General features: G+C 30.9%; 2 protein-coding genes across 6 annotated transcripts in view; both read left to right on the top strand.

Annotated features, from left to right (window-relative positions):
* The window catches only part of LOC117175525 (gonadotropin-releasing hormone receptor), a 355,246-nt gene that overhangs the window by 185,219 nt on the left and 148,328 nt on the right, over positions 1 to 21,699 (top strand). The gene's annotated exons all lie outside the window — the stretch shown is intronic.
* Positions 1,668 to 20,875, top strand: LOC117175509. The gene is made up of 2 exons (XM_033365218.1): positions 1,668 to 1,867; positions 18,628 to 20,875. Exons 1-2 carry the CDS (start codon positions 1,839 to 1,841, stop codon positions 20,510 to 20,512), a joined length of 1,914 nt encoding a protein of 637 aa, XP_033221109.1. The 5' UTR covers positions 1,668 to 1,838; the 3' UTR covers positions 20,513 to 20,875.

Below are 21,699 nucleotides of genomic sequence, written 5' to 3'. Positions count from 1 at the left end.
AAAATTCGAATATTAACATGTGCCACTGGGGACTTCAAATGCTCATTAAATTAACATGGTGAAATTTTGAATTTATGAATAATTGAACTCACGTTGCAGAGTTTCATCGAGAGCTGTCAAGTTTGTTTAAAGATTCAAGAGGAGTGTCTACGAAATAAAACCATACTGATGACTTTCACTTCCAACCAACTTCCACCCTCCACGCAGCGCTGCAAATATGAGCCAAAAATCAAAAAAACTACTTTTTTATGTATTATTATTAATGTTTGGCAATTTTCGTCGTCTTTTTCATACAAATAATTACTAATGGACGATTTAAATATTTACCATGATTTTTTAAACAATTCTCGATGTCCACTTTTTTCAAATTGGTATACTATGCTACTTTTTGTTGAAATATGACATAATTTTGATGCATTTCATTTAAAGTTTAACAAATTTCTATTTCTTTAAACCATTTTTATTTGCTCGAACAGTTGTATTTCAATAACTAAAAAAATGAAATAAAATAGAAGACATACAATTAATTACAATTTTAACATTATTTTTGGAAAAATAATTATTTAAACAAATTATATTTTTTTAAGCAATTAAAAAGTGGTAAATGTATTCTTTCTATGCAATATACAGTCAAAAACATCATTGTCTTTGCTCTATTAGATTTCATTTGTTAAGCTATAAAAAAACGGCTTGAGCAAATAATGATTGTTTAAACAAATATAAATTTATTAAATATCAATAGAAATGTATCAAAATTATATTATTATTCAGAAAAAAGCAGCAAAGGGTAATAATTTTAAAAGAAAGTTGATATCTCTAGCTCAATTTTAAGAAATTTTGAACATAGAAAATAAATAATTATTTAAATAATTACATCATGTTCTTAAACAATTTTAATACCCCAAACAATGACAAACAATGACATTTCAGTCAGAAAATATTGTTATTTTTGTGTGTATTTTTTGGAAATATATCATTGTTTAAATAATTTGCATTGGTTAAAACAATTTCAAATTGTTTAAAACGTCTTCGTAAATATTCAAATTGTCCAATAGTAATTATTTGTATGAAAAAGACGACGGAAATTGCTGAAAAGTAACAATAATACGTGAAAATGAAGTTTTTTTATATTTGGGACGCTGCGGGGAGGGTGGGGGTGAGCTGGAAATGAAAGTTATAAGTATGGTTTTATTTCTTAGACACTTTTCTTAAATCTCTGAAAAAGTTGGCACGTTTCGATGAAACCCTGGAACATGAGGTCAATTTTTCGAAACTTCCAAATTTCCCCATTTTAATTAAATGGGATTTTGAAGTGACCGGTGGCACGTGTTAGCATTGGAATTGCGATACAAAAAATTACGGATTGTCTTTTTCCCGAAATGGTAAACTCTTTGGACGGTGTCTTTCCCTGTAGCTTAAAAAGTGTTTTTTGGACCACCCTAATCCTCATATTCTGATAATTTTGCGAATCTTTTTATCATTAGTACTTTCATTCTTTTTTAAATATGAAAATAGAATCTGAAGATTAAAGTCTAGTTATGTATTTCTAATTGACATTGAGATTAACGCTTTCAGCAGCTTATCAACTATTCTTCTCTTCCCCTCTCTTTATTCATTTGATACCGCCCACGGTTTATCAGAACGCAAGGGGTTGCCCTATGTATCAGTAATCTTTATTCTTCATTTCCTACTACACATTAGCAAAATTGTAACAATTCTTGAAATCTTAGTCTGATTATAATGAAGTTTCTCTAGCGAGCTATTTTTTAAACAAGCATACCAGTGTATTGTGTGAGCGAAAACCACTTGGAAATATATTTTGAGGTCGATTTGTACAGATGGAACGAAAGGGTATCTTTTATGTAATGTAAGTATCAAAAGAACATTTTCTAAGTTTATCACATTAGAAATTGATTCTTTCAAAACTTCGCGATGTATATATGGGTGATTTTCGAATAGATTTCAATTTGTATTTCCCTCGATGTTTATTCAATGGTTTTGAACAATTCTGGCCAGGGGCGGTCCATACAGATGATGCATAAAAAAACAGACATACCTTTTTTTTTAATAAGGTAAACAGTTTTCATGTTTTTCACGTGTCCTTTTATGATATATAATGTTATTTAAATTGCAATACTAACATACAAAAGATCATAGACACTAACTTAAAGAAGCATCCTTGTGTATATAGCTGTCTCTGGGTTTGTTAACAACTCCGAAGCTTCTATAGTTATAAGGAATTTGAGGTGATAGTTGATATAATGAATTATAATCACGCAAATTAATTTATTTAAATAAAATTTTTTTAAATATATGGTACTTTTAAAAAAGCTCCCAAAAAATACGGCCAAGAGAAAAACATTTTTTTAAATAAAATTTTCCCATGAGCTTGTAGAGATCATGAAGCAAAAGCCTTTCCCAAAATTTGTATTATAAAAAAATTTATCTAAATTATATCACTAAAAGATAAAAAAAAAACAGCTTCGAAGCCTACTAACTAACTAACCCTAACTCCATTGGGCTTGTGCATTTTTGACAGAAACAGGGAGATCGCTGAAGAGGCGCAATGGGGCAGCGAGAAACTATTGATTCTCCCTGACCCATCCCTCCCTCTTCTCCATTCTCTTTATTCGTTTCGAAAGCGTTTTTTTCTAAATAGTCTTTTCAAGCTATTTTGTAATGTATCTGCCATATGCAATTTGTAAAGAATTTTTAAACATTATAATGCTATTTGAAGATAATTTTGGGCCCCAATGATTTTTGAAAATTTTCAATATTGCGGAAGTTACGCCATGTTGAATTTCGGGGTCATATTTTTTTGAACTATCAATATTTCTGGAAAATATAATTTGATTTTGATAAAAAAATGGAGACATTAGAGGTAAAATGATATATTTTAAGATTATAATACAATAAAAAAAATGTTTTTTTGAATTTTGCCCGAAAACAATTCCAAAACTTTGATTTCATTTTTCGTGAATTTCCCCTCATTTAATTGTTTAAAATACTGATTAAATGATTTTTTTGGATATCTCCTTTCTTTAAAAAAATGTATGGAGACTCTACTGGCTCCCAAGAGATCGTATTTTTAGTGAGACGGTGCGGTAATATTGAGACGATAGAGACCGAGTAATATTGAAAAAAAACAAGCTTCCACTTCTCAGGGACCGCTACACTGAAAGATTCGTTGAGGGGCAACGCGCGGTCTCACTAAAATGACGATATCTTGGGAACCAATAAGGTCTCCATGATTTTTGTTTAAAACTTTTTTTTTGGGCAAAATTCAGAAACATTTTTTTGATTGTACTATATTCTTAAAATATATCAGTTAAACTCTAAAGTATCCAATTTTTATAAAAATCCCATTATCATTTCCAGAAATATGAATAATTCCAAAAAATGTGACCCCGAATTTAAACATGGCGTAACTTCCGCATTAAAAAAAATTTAGAAAATTCTTTAGGCCAAAATTTCTTTCATGCAGCATTATAATTTTACCAGCTTTTATCAAAATCTAACGACCAGGGGCAGATCCTGAGATTTCAGACGTACACTGACCCAATACAGACAATTTTTTTACATTTTTAAAAACATTTTCTGAATCCTTGTGACCCGATAAACGTGCAAAAAGTAGTTATCAATATTATATGTAGACTATGAATCAAAAGTCTGGGGCAAATAGCTTTCCCATGTTATAAAGTACATGCTTGTACATAGGAACTGTTCAAAAAATACATAATGCCTTTAGGAGGGAGGGGCGTGGGTCCTCATCGAACGTCACGCCAATGTGAAACTAAGACACATTGACTTTAGTAGAAGCGTTGCTAATAACAGTTATTGCATTATTTAGATTTTAGAACTTCAATTCACTCGCATTTCGGAAAACAAAGTTGAAATCTATTTTCTAATCGTTCAAATACATACCTAAACTAAATACCAGTGTAGGTCGAGCGAAAAACTTTTCTAACATAAACTACTAGGAAAAATACCTATCTGGGTAAGCATAACTCCTTAGTTTCTATCCTCATTATACTACCTACAGCATCGCTAACCGACCTGTTCATTAATCACCCCAAATGGAGAACTTCATAAAGTTATTGTATTTCAAGACTCATACATAAACCCACAATCTGACTGAGCAGCCAATGGGAAGATCCATAATGTTTACCCTAATCATATCCTAAAGCAAAGCTCTCTTCAACAAGGGCCCATGAGTATTCAATATCTTTCGTTTCAGGCCTTTATCGACACCCTGCTGAAACACTCGTTCACACATTTCGTATAAACAATTTTCCTCTACACATTTCTAGTCTTGCGTACATCTTTTGCTTTCTCTACATACATACACGCGAAAAATGTATTGCTTAATCTCAAAAAATTGTATACAACGGGTATTTGTAGTAACCTTTAAATGCAATTGAGTAAAACGAGTTCCCAATTTAATTCTTGCTATTCTTGCAATCATCTCTCTCCTCATCCTTTTTCTAAATACTTCAGTACTCTTTTCTTTCTTATCATCTTATACCATTTATTATATTTTGTTTCTTAAATGACCCCTAATCTTTCAACCAATTATCCTTCCATCTTCCTCTTTTCAATTCTTCATAGTTTACTCCAGTCCTATCTTCTATATCTGTATCATTAAAGAACTTTCTTCCTCCCATTTCGTTCATTCTATCGCCCTTCCTCTCCTTTCCTTTACCTGCATCGAACACTTTTTCGCTAACACCCCTCTCTTTGATTCCCTTGTTTCGTCTCGAATTTTCATGTCCTCTTTTCCACTCTAGTACCTTATTTATCCTTTGCGCTTCTTCTCTTACCATATACACCGGCGTGCTCCTTTCTACCCTTAACGTCCACCTTACATACCTTTCTTGAAATTATTATCAATCTTTTTACCCTTTCTTTCCATTCCTATATCTCTGTTCCATAACAAAATACTGGCCATACCCGCATATTAAATAACCATTTTATTTCTTCTGCCAAGTCTCCCTACCGAAAGTTTCGGATAGGCATTCATTCAACCACTCTGAAAAGTTTTGAATCTCGTTTGTTTAAAAACGCTTGAAAATTATTCCGACCAAATCCGATTCTATCCAAGACTTCTACTCAAATGAATGTGAACAAATCGATGTAAATTTCCAATCCAAATGAATCAGAATCAATCTAACCCAGATGGATTTTCATTCTGAATGATTCAGTGTTCGCATTGATTACCATTTAGTCGGACTAAATATTCGATTTAGATCAATCCGGTTTCGGATTAATTCTGATTCATTCGGATGAAAATTTACTTTGGATAAATTGGGATGCTTTCGGATAGAAATCTCGGATCGATTCGGATTGATTCAGATTAATTTTCAAGGTCCTTTCATTTATCCTGCTTTTTAAATGTCATATAAACCCCCACTATCTTCCACCTCTCTCCTCCCATAATGATCTCTTTTTCAATTAATCCTTCTGTTTGTCCTTTTATCTCTTTCTAATCATTTTCTGTTATACATTCGTTCCTTACTCCCATCACCACTCCTCTGATTGCTTTGCCCTTTTTAATCTTCCTCTGTGCATTTTGAACCAATCACTTGTAACCACATGGTAATCTTCCCCTTACTCTTTCCCATCCCTTTTCCCCTAGCCATGTCTCCATCATTATATTACTAAGACATCCCATTGTATCAGATTTCTCAGAAACTCCCTATCCTTTCTTTCTAAGCCTGCTGTATCCCAGTAGCGTATCCTCCAATGTTTCCTACCTTCTTTTCTCGTCTCTTTTATTTTCCCACTATTTATTATTTCTATAGCTCCCGTTCCTTCCTCTTCTAGTTTCCCAATCCATCATTTTTTACCAACTATTCACTGGCTTTGTCCCAACTTATACCCAACTTATACTGCATATTCCTTTCTACCCATGTCAAATCATCCTCCGTTCTCATCGAGCTTCCATATAACACCCTCTTTTCTGTCATCACTTCCATCTTATATTCACACTTCTTCAATTTCCCCAATAACCTTATCTCTCCTCTTCGCGCTTCTCTTCCTACATTTCGCACTTCATCTATCCCTCCCTAGCATCTATCCTTTTTAGTGCGTCTTCCACTCTGTCCTTCAGCTGCTTTCCCTCTAATCCTAGAACCCTTATCACTATCTTTCTTTTCCTTTTTTCCCTTTCTTTTCCATTCTTTTTTCTATTCTTCTCAGCCTTTCTTCCTACCTGTTTCCACTCTCCCCACGTCCAAACTACCAGTTTGACCTTTTTCAATCCTACTTTCTAATTCCTCTGTTTTTTATCAGGCTTTTGCGACTTTTTTTAGTAATTATTCGAACATCTGCATCCTTTACTCTATCTTTTTCCTAACTTCTTCTTATTTCCTCATTTATTTCTTAAGTTCGGCCATTTCCCACCTAATCTCTTTCTTTATTTCCTCTCCCCTTTTCTCCTGCTTTTCTCCATATACCCCCATTACTTTTATCATCTTTTTACGCATTTCATCTAACTTTAAATTTTTTTCTTCTATTGATCCTCTATACTTCATTTGGCTTCCTATTTTCCTTCTTCTTTCTCCCCTGCACCATTTTGCACTTATGCCGGTGGTGTCGGTACATTTTCGGATTTTTTAGGGTGGATTCTATTTACGTCTTATCTTTACTACGTCCTTTCTTCGCCCTATTCCTCTTCCTATTTATGAATGGCTCTGTACTGTCCTTTCTTCTTTGCTATCGCTGCCCCCGTCGCCCATGAAACCGAGTCGAAGTAACCTCTGTCTGTATTGCCTTACGTAACTTTCGTAAATTTTCTCTCCACGGCGTACCCCACCCTCCAACCGTATCTTCTCCCGTGCTTCTCTCTACCAACCTAACATAGCCCACCAAAGATTCTTAAGTTAACAAATTATCACTCACCTCTTCCCTTTTATTATATTTGACATACAATCTCACACTCAAAAAACCCTTAAACACATTTCTCCCATAAACTCACCTAAAATTCCACTTCAAATTCACCAAAAAATCTACACCACACAATTACGGCCACCTAAAACTTTCATGCTGGAAACGTAAAATTACATATGTGCTGAAATGTATCTAATTATTTAAGCCAATAAGAAAAAATTAGTGGTTTGGCATCTGAAAAAAGTGAAAACATTTTTTAATGGATTCATATCTTGTGTACGGGTTTGAAAATTAAAATTTTGAATTATCATAATTCGATCAAATTTGTTAACCAGCAAAAAATAATTGACGATTCTTCTGTAGATAGAGTTTCTGGTAGTCAATAACAATAAAAAATTAGAAATCGAACATTTTTTATGCACGTTATGATTTTTTGAAAGTATATTTTTCAGATTTTTAGTTTATTACAGTTTTTTTAAAAGTATGTTCTTTGAAACACGGGTGTATATTCAGAAAAAGAGAAAATACTTTTAAAGTACCTTGATAATGAAACAATTCGATACTGAGTCTTTATAGTTGAAGAACAATGAAAACTGTACTTGCTTGAAATTCTAAAACATGTTCAAACGCATACTATCTCATATAATATTAGCTTGATTTAACGTTATTGCATGGTGACTAGCAACAAACAAGCTTTGTCAAGATGTTACTAGTACGAAGAAATAATTTCTTATAACAGTCATTAGACTTTTCATTATTAGAGTACTAGTCTAAATAGTTATTCCTGTATGGTTACTAACTTCCATTGGTTAGCCCAGAAAATCGTGAAAAAGCAAATTATCATTCAAGTGAAGAGGTCATTAAAGTATTAGAAGCAATTGACAAAAAGGAAGAAGTTAAATTTAATGGAAAGAAAAGTTTTTATCATTATAAAAATTGTATTGCTTTTCTTAATTCTAAATAAATATTTAGTGCATATATTTTCTTATAAAAATAAAATGGTTTTAAATCTTTCATTGCGTTTTATTTTAATACTTCAGTTCATATAAAAAAGTTGCACTAATTGTCAAAAAGGTTATGCTGCATTTATATTGATATGTCATGTGTTATAAATTGTACAATTTAAATGCAACCTCCTTACTATATAAAGTCAGTCTTACTTTTTTGACCTGTGTTTTCACATATAAACCATTTCTTGAAACCTTTTACGATTTTTTATGTATAAGAAAAATAGATTTTCTAACGACAGAATATATAGATTTTTATATTCATTATATTCTTAATAAATGCTTCAGTCAGTAATTGGTTCCTTAATCTTATTAACAACTAGAAATCTTTTCATTTCAGTTTGTTTAGTCTTTTTCCACAGGGTCCTCGTATATATTAATGCCTTTCTAGCATGCTCAAAAAAAGGTCACTAAAGTTTCTGCTTACAAATGTTAGGCCGAAAATTACGGCATCCGTATTTACAGAGATGTTTTGACAATATTTTGATGAATGATTCAGTTTTTCTTGATGTAATGCTAAAAAAAGGGGTCATAAAAGTTATCACTGTCGACTGGAATTAATTTAGATAATCGATATTTCCAGAGCTTCTTTGACAATATTTTGCTAAATAATTCAGTTTTCTCAATGTGATGCTGAAAAAGAGGATCATTGAAGTTATCACTGTCGAATGAAAGGAATTGCGATAATTGGTATTTCCAAAGATGATTTAACAATATTTTGCTGACTACTTCAGTTTTGTTCAATGTAATACTGAAAAATATGGCACTGAAATTATTGCTTTCAAATTACACGAATTGCGATCATCAGTATTTCCAGAGTTATTTCGACAATATTTTGTCAAGTTCTATAACAAATATGTCTTTCTTGGTGCAAATGCTTATATAAATGCACAAACTATTTATTACTTATTTTATTATTCATCATTTAATAATTTTATTAAAAATGTAATGATGCCCGAAATCGATGTTTAATACTTCCCGCTTTTTGCTCGTTAATTTCTTTCAGTAGATTGAACAACTTTTCAATTGAATAATAGTATGCTTCTTCATGATTCTGTGTATTAATTCTTTTTTACTTGAAGTGAAAGGATATAAATTAGAGGTGTGCAGTCGTTTATTCGAATTTTTAATACAAAATTTCACACGCTTGAAAAATTGGATTTTTCCAAATAGAAAAAAATTTAAATGTGCATGAAAACGGTTTGATTTCCTCAAGCTATTACAATTTCTAAATCAAAATAACTCCTTTTTGTTTGAAAAAATTAATCCGTAAGTCAAGTCGAATCTTTCAAATTCGATTTATTCGAATATTCAAACAAGTCGAATTTTGCAGATTCGAATTGACTTCTGGATTCATTTATCACAACAAAATGAACGTATTTTGATTTTAAAAATGTTAATAATCCAAGGAACTAAAACCGGTTTAAAGTAATGTTAAAACTTGTTCTATTTAGAAAAATCCAATATTCCAATCGTGTCTAAATTTCTATTGAAAATTCAAGTAAACGCGTGCATACTTCTAATACAAGTCCTATTACTGCTAATTATCTTCTATCTCTAAGATAGAAGCAAATAAGGGACATTTAACCCAGTCTATCCCTTTTCTGTCCACATTCAACCTGCATATTTTGCTTATCAATTGTTTATCCACCTTCACTTTTTCTCTACCTCTCTTTGCCATTACAGTTTTAATGCTATCCCCTTCTATCCGCAATTCTATATCATACTTCGCCTATTCCAGTTTATTCTGCATCATTAAAACTTCACTGATTCAAATAGTTGGAAGTACTTCACTGATATTAGGTTAAAATCGACGGATTCAAATTAGAAGTGACACGGAGTGACCCAAGGACTACTGCCTTCTGCATTTTTCCGGCAAGTGTTCTAGCATATTGTTGACACGCAGGGATGCTTTTTAGGCCATTAGCAAGTGAAAGCTTGGCACCTCCAAGAGCGCCGATGATAAGGACGATCAGTTTAACAGAATATTCCGGGTACAATCGTTGCAACTCCTTTATAAGGTCTCGATACCTCTCTTTCTTTTCATTCTCCTTGGCTATGATGTTTTTATCAGCTGGTGCCGAAAATTCGATAACGAACATGGTTCGCTTCTCGATGTCAAGAAGAACCATGTCAGGCCTCGAGTGAGCAACAGAAACAATTCTCGAGAATATAAAGTTCCAGTATATGCGGCACTTCCCATTCTCGACAATTGACTCAATTTCCCTAGGAATATATATTATAATATATATTTATATTATAATACAGATTAATGTTTCTTAAACCTGATTTTTCAATGATTGTCAGAATATGAATTTATGAAATATCATTTAAATTTATATGCTTTCCTGCAAATTATATTTGCTGTATTTGTATTTATAAACATTTCGAACCAAAGCTTAACTTTCAGCGCATCAAATACATTTATTTAACCAACAATATTTATGAAAGTTTGTAAAATAAATATGCCTTAAGGCTCTTGGAAGGGGGTGCGCGAAAATGACAAAATCTATAAAGCACTCAGCACTTACCAACGACCGACATTATTGCAGGTTTGAGGTTTTAAAAATGCACTTTGTAAATTTTCGAGACACCGGTAGGGGTTTCGCGATGACGGTAGTGCAGGTTAGTCTCTGCTTAAAAAAAAAATCCTGTAACTGCTTGAAAATGAGAATAAAATTATGTGGGAATGACATGAAGTACACAGGCAGCCGACTGACAGCCGATGGTACTAATAGATCAACCGTACTTAATCGTACTGCAAAAATACAATGTCGGTAAAAGTCGCATATTTATTGCTGGGAATTTCTAATTAAAACAAAGAATACAATTTGTGATTTTCTTTTTTGATTCTTTATTGGCATGTCGCAATGATTAGAGAATGCAGCTGTATCCCTGAAATTGGAATTAAAACTAAATTTCTTCTTAAAATAATAAACTTATATTCGAAATATGAAAAGTGTGGCAAGTGCGGCCGCTTTTAAAAATTATTTATGGAATTATTTACGTATCTTGTTGTATTGTAACGTACAAAAATCATATGGAGATGGCGCATTACGTAGAATCTTATAAATACGGTAAGTATTGCTTCATTGAAAATAAAAAATTCTGCATTTTTTGTGGACATTTTAAAGTCGTCGACCTTATTCGCGAAGATTTGTTATTTTTAGATATCGAGATAGTGTACTCTGAGAGATTCATTGTTCAAATAATTAAAATAGAAACTATTCTATGCAGCAGACTATAGTAATATCAAATTTTTCTGAGTATTTCTTTCTGTTGGTGTTTTAGATTCTGGGAATGCGAGTAATATTAGTGTTCAATAAAGCGAGAATAGGGTGTACAATACTTACATTATTTATGCGATTCTATATAATGCGCCATTTTCATATGCGTTTTACGCATGACAACATGTCAAGATATGCGAATAATTCAATAAACTTGTTCTTTTAATTGAAAAATTATTATCCATTATTATTAGCTAATTCAGAGCGGCATCCTTCTAGCACTTACCACAGTTCTCATATTCCGAGATGAAATTAAACATGTCAATAAACAATTACAAACAGAAAAACCCAAATTGCACTTTTCATTCTAATTTAAAATTCCCGCCAAGACAGGTGCGACGTTTACCGGTATCAACGCCATCAGTTATAATTCGGCTTCCTGCACACTTCGCTTCGTTGCCACACCACTCTACTATTAGTTTTTCAGTGGTGCTTCATAGATTTCAACATTTTTGTGCACCCCGTCCCAAGAGCCTTAAATAAAGTAGAAAAAGCGCTTGTATATCTGAAATTAAAAGGTCTAGCCAAAAATGTATCGAAATATAGATCATATTACAATCCTGCACACAACTTTTAATTAACCTACTGTGTTTATTTGTTTATAATAATAATCACATTTTTCAAAAAATGCCAATGAACTGCATCGGAATATTACAGTCAAACCTCAAACTGCTCTCTATAACAATACAATTGTTCATACAAAATTGTGCATTCATTATAAACTCTCAATTAGCGTTTTACGAATCTGCATTTATCAGTTACACATTTATGTCACTCACTTCGAAGGGTATATTTCACTTTTTAGCAGAATCAACCTCCAGTATAAAAGATACATGGTGTAAAACGATCTAATAGTAAATTTAGATTCTTAAAAATGGCCATTTTATGCATTTGTTTATTAGGTATCTTTAATTAAATTATTTGCATATTTATATTGCATAAGGGTTCAAAAACGAAAAATGTACATGCTGATAATTCTACTTCCATTTTCTTATAAAAATATGGGTCCAGTATATTCAAGTTTCGTGAAAGAAGAAGATATAACTTGAATGCACTAATTTTGTTTCTACGAATTTTAAAACTCGTTTTATTAATCTATTACTGCTGGACATTAATTTAATGAGTTTCTCACTCGAATTGATTTATTTAGATGAAAATAGTGAGCTAATAATATATATGTCCATAAGTACATTCCTTTAAGTCGTTCATGTCATGATAGATACATTTTTTATGTAAAAAATGAATTTTAATTATTATTTTTATTGAAGGAAATAATTATGTTGGGTATTTTTAAAAGCAGTTTGGCGGAGGGCGGTGTTAGAAATGAAAACTACGAAAAATACTGTATCAAAAAAGGCCCGTGATCGTCAGTGACTCTTTTTGGAAAAAATCACTCATACAGAACCTGTGTCCAGTGATATTTTGACAATAATTTGAAACAATTAAGTTTAAGGTACATATGCATTCTTAACTGAAGCACTTTGCATTCCTCATAAAATCGCCAAGCAAGAAGATTCAAGCAGAACGTTTTGGAATGTTTAATTCGTTTCACTATCGCGATCGAATTCCGATCAGAATACGCCCAGGACGCAATCCCACTCCTGAGGTTCTAATCTTATCAATGCCATGATGTGGTTCGGGTTATTCGAGTCAACAAAAGCAGAATTAATGAAAATATTCCTGCCTTTTATTTAAAATGGAAAATACAAAAGTGTGTCCTTAGTTGAAAGGGCTTTCTCTGAAGTACAATTCTATTACATACCTGATAAAATGTGTGCTTACTGTTTTTTATTGTATAAGCTTATATTCCAATTTACTCTAAAAAAGTGACATTTACTGTCCTAAACAAAAGTTTCTGTCTGCTTTTAATTCTTTCGATAACTATTTTCTCAGTATTTCTTTTTCTACTCCACAACTGATTCAAATAAAAAATTCATACAGAAAACATGTAAAAAGGTGTAATTTTTAGATATGCAACTTTTGTCTAGCACTTTAAAATACAGGTGGAAGTTTCCAATTAAATGGATATCGATAAAAACTGTTTATCCTTTAATACTGTATAAGGGCATTCCATTTCATATAAGTGCACTGTCTAAAACAAATATTTCTGGATTTTCTTCATAGGACCTTATTTTAGATGCAAAACCATAGGCTGCCATATTACGTGGTTACTGAGATTAGTAGAGTTCTATTTGGTACACTTTACTCTACAGACCATTTTTTAATTAAATTTTATTGGATCAAAACTAAACCAAATAAAGTTTATAACCAACGAATCCGAAAGGCAATTTTACAAGCTTTATGGAAGTGATAAGGGACCGTATTTAAATTATTTAATAGCTCATTAAGGCGGGGGGTGTCGAGACATTTTGTTAGAATTTGTTAATGCAAATGAAGCAAATAACTCGCAGTCATTGTAGCTTTCACGCCAAAGAAACCTGCTGAGTGAAAAACGAACCTAACCAACAATCTAAAAAAAGAGTCACGGAATTTTACTGGTCAAGGAAAAGTCAGGGATAAAGAAAAAAGATCGTGCAAAAGTCAGGGAATTTCTATAACTTGTAATAACTGTCAAGAAAAATTAATTTGAAATTTTTTAATTTTAATTTAACATTATTTTATTCTGTTTATAAAAGATTGTAGATTTAAAATGTTACAAGTTTAAAATTCTGGTCTTTAATTATTTATTAATGGCCAAGGAAAATGGGAAACCGTTTAGAGAAAAATTAGGGAATTTTTAAAATGATATTTTGTGATAAACCTGATATAATATTCTTTCAAAATTTAATAAGGGTTTTTTTCCTCGGTCTTACAGTTTAATTATTATTAATTAATTTCGAATTTTCTTCCTTTAAAAATGTAATTAAATTGGTTTAAGCCTGCAAAAATAATTGTTGAGGCTCAAATCTTGAAAAGAACTTATGTTGCTTATTTTTTGTTGACATGAGCGTTAAATCTTCATCAAACGTGGTTATATTTAAAGGATTTTTGACTCTAAAATGTTACCTTTTTTTAATTTCCTGATGATGGCCCGCGTTTTAATTAGACCTTAGGACCGAAGAAACAACACTTCTTTAATTTTTCAGTTACATCAATGTTAGAAGAAAAAGAAGAAACCGCTTAAAGTCTTGCTACAAAATTTCGTTTTAGATGATAATTATATAATATTCTTGTTAGTTATTTATTTGCCTTGTATTAATATATTTTTTTATAGTTGCTTCATCCTGAAGATTATCTTTTAATTTATAAATTTAAGTTATAGATTAATTATACATTAAATTATACATTAAATTCATTATTTTTTTCAAAAATACAACTGTTTTGTTCTGTAGAGCAAAGCGTACCAAATACAATTTCATACATAGCTCAGTAACCATGCAATATAGTGGCTTATAGTTTTGCGCCAAGTTTTGAATCCAATATTGCTATAATTTAGTGCAGTTTGAAGAAAATAGAGAAATATTTGTTTCAGGCAGTTTGCTCATTCAGAATAGAATGATCTATAACTTTAATACATTAAAAAAAGTACTGTAATAATACATATCGTACACGGAGAAAACTAGATACTAGCAAATAGATATTAGAAATGTATATACTAACACTTAATATCTAGATGTTATCAGACAGCACCTCTAACTTTTTGATTAATATACGAGATATTACTAGCTAGTAACACAAGATTTTAAGGTTATAATAATCTGAGATGTTAAATTTAAGTATTCGAGATTTGAATCGTAAGTATTCGGGATACTGGAAATATATTTCCAATGTTTGCGCACGCACGCGCTACGTGATTGGTCGCAGTCAGCACGCGACCAATAGGCGCACTGCCATAACCTAAGCGTAAGGAAAACTTTTCCAACATTTGGACGCCACGTCGCAAGTATTTCATCTTCTTGTTGGAAGACATCCGAAGAAGCAAAAGGAATTTTAAAACGTCGTTTTCGTGTACTTTTTAAATCGCATAATATTGTTGATCAGATTTGTTAAATTGAATTTTTGGCGTGTTTAAAGTGTGTGAAGCGTGAGCCATGCAGATTTGTTTTTCAGTGAGTATGGATCTTCTTCTTACATTTCTTTAAAATTCATAACTAAGGAAACCTAACCTCTGATTAAAAAAAGGCTTTAATCTTCAAATAAATTGTCGTACAACATAAGATTATTTCTTTTCCAGGTTCTCCAATCCTAAAGATGAACTCAAATGAAGATAGTTCTCAAAAAAGTTTACTGGACTACGCACCAATACATAAGAGGCAAAAAAAGGGACTGCCTTTGGTAGCGTGGAATCGGAAGCCACCTCTGATGTTCCGAAATGTCCAGAACCTAATCAATTTTTATCGAGATCGAACAGCATTTTAAAACCACTTCTGATATGAAATGATCAGCCTTTTGGAAGCGATGTGAGTAACTATGAAGAGCCACCGATCTTTCCGAATGTAATTTTGGTGTATTTTAATTTCTGTTCCTTATCTCAAATAGAAAACAAATGCAGTTCGATTATTGCTTTTTTATCTCTCACAATTTTTCAATTAAAATAAAAAATGAGCACTACAACAAAAAATTGTTTTATTATTATATTTATTTATTAAATACGCATGTTAAGTGTTGTGAATATTACATTTTTAACACTTCTTTTTAACCCCAAATTCGCTTTGTTTTTGAGTTCTCAACAACTGATAAGTGACGTTTAATTCTCATTATTTTTCAACAGTTTAGTTTTTGAAAAAACTAACATAACGTGATAATCAGTTTTTTTCATATTGTTCCAAATATAATGATTTTTGTTTGAAATAACAGATTTTATGCGAAAAAGTTAACATAATCGGAAAATGATTAACATTTTCTGATTTCTATTTTTTCTTCATTTTTAATTCCAATAACTCACAAAGTAATCAACCTTATTTTAATCTTTACAAAATTTTTCTAATTTTTAAGCTTTTGAAAAGTATCAATATCTCTGAAAATATTTAACTAGTTTTAAAGTTTTCACACTCATTTTTAAGGTAAGAATCCGTAAGCATGTCTGAAGCCTAATGATTTTTGAATGAAAACGTAAATTTCCAACTAAAAACACTAACATAATCCGGAATTGGTTAAGATTGTAAATTTGGGAATTTTAAAAGAAATTAATTCCATTTAATTTAAATGATTTTGCTTTTGAAATATCGATCTGAGGTTAACTACACCAAAATAACCAGGAATCATAAAATTTTAACTTTTATTTAAAATCTAATTTTTTCTAATACCAATAATTACCGATGAGAAACATTCACATAACCTAAGGATAAATTGTTATAAATAGTTAATCATGTTTCAAATTTAATGATTTTTGTTTGAAATAACTTTCATGCGAAAAAGTTAACATAACCTTTAATTGCCCCAAAAATAATTAATATTTCTCTTCTTATTTGTAGCTTTAGCTTTCTTCTTTTACTTCAATGATGATAGCTTATAAAATAATTAACCTTTTTAATTCCTTGTCTTTTTCCCGTTATTAAGGTAAAATTCAGCTTTTTTCAAAATGCCAATAACTCGAAAAATAACGAATTTTTTACAATTATTATTTGTTTTCATTGTTGTTTCTTGTTTTATTCTACTTCTTCAATATTAATAATTCGGAAAATAATCAACATTAAATTTTTTTGTTCTTAATTAAATATTCTTTAAAATTTTACATTTTTCTTCTTAATAGCACAATTTACACCTTTTTGAAGAACGCTTATATCTCGGAAAATACTGTATATTTTTCTTCTCAAAAATGTCACTAGTTTTGAAAATAATTAACCTTTCCTTTTTTTTCTTTGAGTTTTTCTTTCTTGTTTTCTTCTTCTTTTTATTGCATAACTCAGAAAGAAATCAACCCTATTTTAATGTCTCAAGATTTTTGAATAATAATATAAATTTTCAACTAAAAACACAGATATAATCTGAAATTGGTTAGGATTGTAAATTTATGAATTTTAAACCAAGTTAATTACATTTCATTAAAATGATTTTGCTTTTAAAATATCGACCTGAGGTTAAACACTCCAAACTAACTAACAAATGTCATTATTGTCTTATCTTATTGTTTTACTAAAATACCGATTTCTGGTGGAAACACCCAACATATTTAATTTAAAATACCAATTTCCAACTAAAAGCACAGACATAATTCCATATTTTTCAAACTTGTACATTCTATTATTGTAAATTAAAAATCATTGGAGTTAAATTTAATTATTTTTGTTTAAAGATACCGATATCAGGAGAAAAACACTAAGGCAATCTACATTTTTGTTAAAAAATGGTACATAGTCTTCATTGTTTAATAATTTTTGTTGGAAATACTGATAATTGAAAAAGAATCTGACACAACATACTATAGTGAACAGCGCCAGCTTACCACAGATTCTACGAGATATATATTTTTCAAAGTTCTTCGAAATCTTATAATTTTTTATTAAAAATGCCGTCTACTTTCTACGGTTGAAAATAGTGTTAGCGATGAGCTCCCGATGTTTGCAAAAATCACCGAAATTTTAATTTATCATCGAACAGACAATGTGATATTTTCTTGTTATATGTATAAAACAATATCATGCTACAAAAATTGTTTCGCTTATGAGGCTGTGATGTGTAAAGAAGGTCAGTTTGTTAAGCAAATAGATTTGCACAAGTACCATCCTGTACTTATGCACAAACATTATAATGGAAAAATATACGTCACTACGGACTGCGTAAAATAAGATTGTATTATAATTTAAGTAACAAATTGTATTGTAAATTAAACTAAAATAAAAAATAATTCACGATCACTTTTTAATCTAAATATTTCAAACCTACATTTGTGTGCTTATTATTCTTTATGAATCTGAATGAATCGCCTTACCTAGTACATGAATGTTATATTGACCAAAATAAATTATTTCATTCATTTTGGTCGATAATATATCGTTTTTACATTCAAATTGACTCATTCAGATTAATATAATTTATTTCCTAATAAATCTTAGTATTCCATATAATTATTAGTAATAGTCACTGGATATTACTCTTCAACATCATATATAATAAACAGTAGCATGTTAGATAATTCACTGTAATATCTGAAATATTTAAATTTAACACCTCAGATACTTAACAGTAATATCAAAGATCTTTTTTTCAAATTTTTCGCTTCTTGCTTTAATATCATATATACTTAGAATAAACATCGAAGACATTTATAATAAGTATCTCCCATATTTAGAATAAGTATCTCAGATATTCAGAATAAGTATCTTGGATATTAAAGACTTAATATCTGCGTATATTAAATCTAAGTATCTAGATCGTTGTCCTATAGTTAAGTTACAGATATGTTACGGCTTAGTATCCAGATACTAACTGCTAGTATCCAGTTTTCTCCGTGTAAATAGCTAGACTATTCTTTTAAATACATAAACTTTCTTCAATTATTTCAGAATCGTCTTAGCCCTGGGGTACGTTCATTCAAATCTATTTAAAAAATCAGCCAACTATGATTTTGGCAACTTCAACGACAAAGCTGGAGTTTACTTTCAAGAAATGGATCAAGCTCATTTTTACCATGACCGATACAGAATCATCACATTTCTTGATATAAGGAAGAACCTTATTTTGGAAGCTTCCTTCTCCTCCTATTGTGAAAGATTCAAATCTAGCTGCACAAGTTTGAAGACGTACTCCAAAGTATACAAAGAGCAGCGAACAATGGCCTTCAACATGTTGGGCATGAATGCTGAAGAAGATATGAATTCGAGTTTGATAATTACACTGTTTGGAACATTCCATGATCAAGATGTTATATACTATGATGAATGGGTAACTCCATTCTTAAATTCCAGTGCAAGAATCAAAACGATAGACAACCAAACAGTTATTGTTAATTCTACTTTTGGAACAATTTTTCCAACCTTCTCTGATTCTGATGACGAGTTCAGACTAAATGAATTCTACGTACTTTTTGAACAGTGGACACAGGAAATAAGTACTTTAACTACAGCCATACTTTTTGCCAGGATGGGCAAATTATACCCAGAAATTTTACCGCCTAGTGAACTAATAGATGTCTTGAAGAATGCCTCGTTATCTTTCAAGGATATAAGTTGGCCTTATGAGCCGGAAATTCATAACTATGAAGAAATTATCAATATTAGTGATTTGAGGGTGGCTCTGATCAATGGAACACTCCTTTTTGATATGTTGGTACCTATGGTCGACACAGGAGATTATTTGGAACCTAGTTTTATCTACAAAATTGTACCATTTCCGATAAAATTATCAGCTAGAAATTTGTACTTTTTCACTCAACCACGAGCTCGATATGTAGCACTTAGATATGGTGATTCGCCAGATCTCTTATTAACTGAACAACAATTCCAAGAATGTAAAAATACTAAATATTTCAAACTTTGTTCATCCTGGCATCCATCAAGTATTTCTAAGCTTGATTACCCTTGTGAAGATTCACTTATAACTGGGAAGGATGACGTGTTTTTTACATGTCCTATTAGGTTGATAAAATCTAAAAGAACATTCTGGTACAAAATAAATAATAATGCCTGGATCTTTAGTACTCCTAATTCTGAAGTAATGAATGTTGTTTGTCCTGGGAATGAAGTAAATCAACAACCAATTTCTGTAGAAGTTAGTCTCGAAAATTATGGATGGTTAGAACTGAATAAATCCTGTTATGCAGAATCGAATAATGTGTTTTTGAGACCACACGAAACTTTTAATAATTCACATCACGTTGAGAAAAACCGTCATCTTCCCAAAGTTAATATTCTACAAGATGTGGAAGAATATCTGCAAAAATTAGACGTTTCCTTAGATGGTATTTTTATCAACGATTTTGGAAATTATTCGCATGTAGAACCAGAATATTTAAAATTGATAGGAACTCCGTTGGCGCAAGTTAAGATTCAAGCTGATAATTTAAAAAACTTAATATACCAGAAGAAAATGTTCGATGAACATGAAGAAAAAATTGCAATACAGGTTACAACTTTAAAAAATTTGAAGGATAAGATTGAGCAACAAAGCAAAGTAATTGAAAAATTGATGGAGCAAATGAACGGTTCGGAAGATTTGAGAAGGGAACAAATTTTTACGTGGGTTTACATTTCCATTTTGTCATTCATTATTTTACTTTGTGTTCTATATTTGACTAAGTGTTATCAAAAAATGGAGGACTGTTTTAGAAAAAATCGTAGTTTCCGTAGTTTTCGATTTAGAAATTCAGGGACTGAAAATTGTATTAATGAAGTAGATTGCGATGAAGGGGAATCCACATTAAGGGAAAATGCTTTTCGAACTTTATTGTGAGGCTAATTTGTTTTATAAACTTTATAATATAAGTATAAGTTACTGTTAGATGCAAATCATATATTTAAGTTTAATATACAATTAGCACTTAAGATCCCGGAACATTGAACAGGGTTGTATATAAGTAAATTTATATTTTTTATTTTAACCGGGAAAACAAACATAAGACACTCATAACACACACCTATATAATTATCTGAAGCGATTTGAGAGGCGAAAATATAGAAAGCCAAATCCAGAAAGATAATTTAAAATAAATTGTAAAATAATAGTATTATTCCAGAACTCTAAGAAATCGATGCCATTTATGAAATCTTTCGCCGACGATTAAATAAAATATAGTTGATGTCAGTTTAAACTTTAGTTCGATGCACAATTTAATTTTCCAAACCCGGAAATAGGTATAAATTGAACATTCTAACTAAAGAACCAAGTTCTGGAGAGACTTTGATTGAAACAAATTTTTTGGTTGACGATACATTTTTAATTCAAATTTATATTTTGTTGGAATGAAATTAAACTCTTGTTTAAGTTAAACATTTTTTCTGTTAAATTAATTGCAGATTATATTCGATTTGAATAAATTTACATTTTGATTTAAAAAAGGAGTTTGTTTTCAATAATCCAGTTTTTCGCTATACTAACAGTAACAGCTGTAGGTCAGAAGACACTCTGAAAATTTTAAACTCGAAATAAAGCCTTAAATCTTTTTAATAAGGTTAAGAATATAGCAAGAAAATAACTTTACCTTACAATCTCAATTAAATCGCTGGACATATCCCAGGTTTCCAGCAATTTTCTCAAAACATCTTACATATGTCTGAAGTTACTTAAAAATAAAACTGGCGACGGTCTGGAATTGGTGGAACACCAACCCTTTATTAGCTCGCCCAATGTAACTTGCAAATTTCGAAGGTCTCGCTTAGGTACAGCCTTTACATTACTGCTTACATACTCCGAGAACGAACACGCTGACACATTAAATGATTCAACCGCCATTTTGAATGCCTAAAACTAAGTGGCGCTGCAGCGCCCTGAAACTGAAGCGGATCCATAAAGAACTATTATTTGTTTGAAGCAAACAAATAGTTCTTTTATTTCAGTATAAGACGTTTGCATAAAATTATTCTTTGGTTGCATAAAATCATTTATTTCAATCAAACAAATCATATAAAACAAATAATTTC

Source organism: Belonocnema kinseyi, chromosome 1 (genome assembly GCF_010883055.1).
Source record: "Belonocnema kinseyi isolate 2016_QV_RU_SX_M_011 chromosome 1, B_treatae_v1, whole genome shotgun sequence".
NCBI classification, from domain to species: domain Eukaryota; kingdom Metazoa; phylum Arthropoda; class Insecta; order Hymenoptera; family Cynipidae; genus Belonocnema; species Belonocnema kinseyi.
This window is presented reverse-complemented; position numbering and strand designations above follow the sequence as displayed.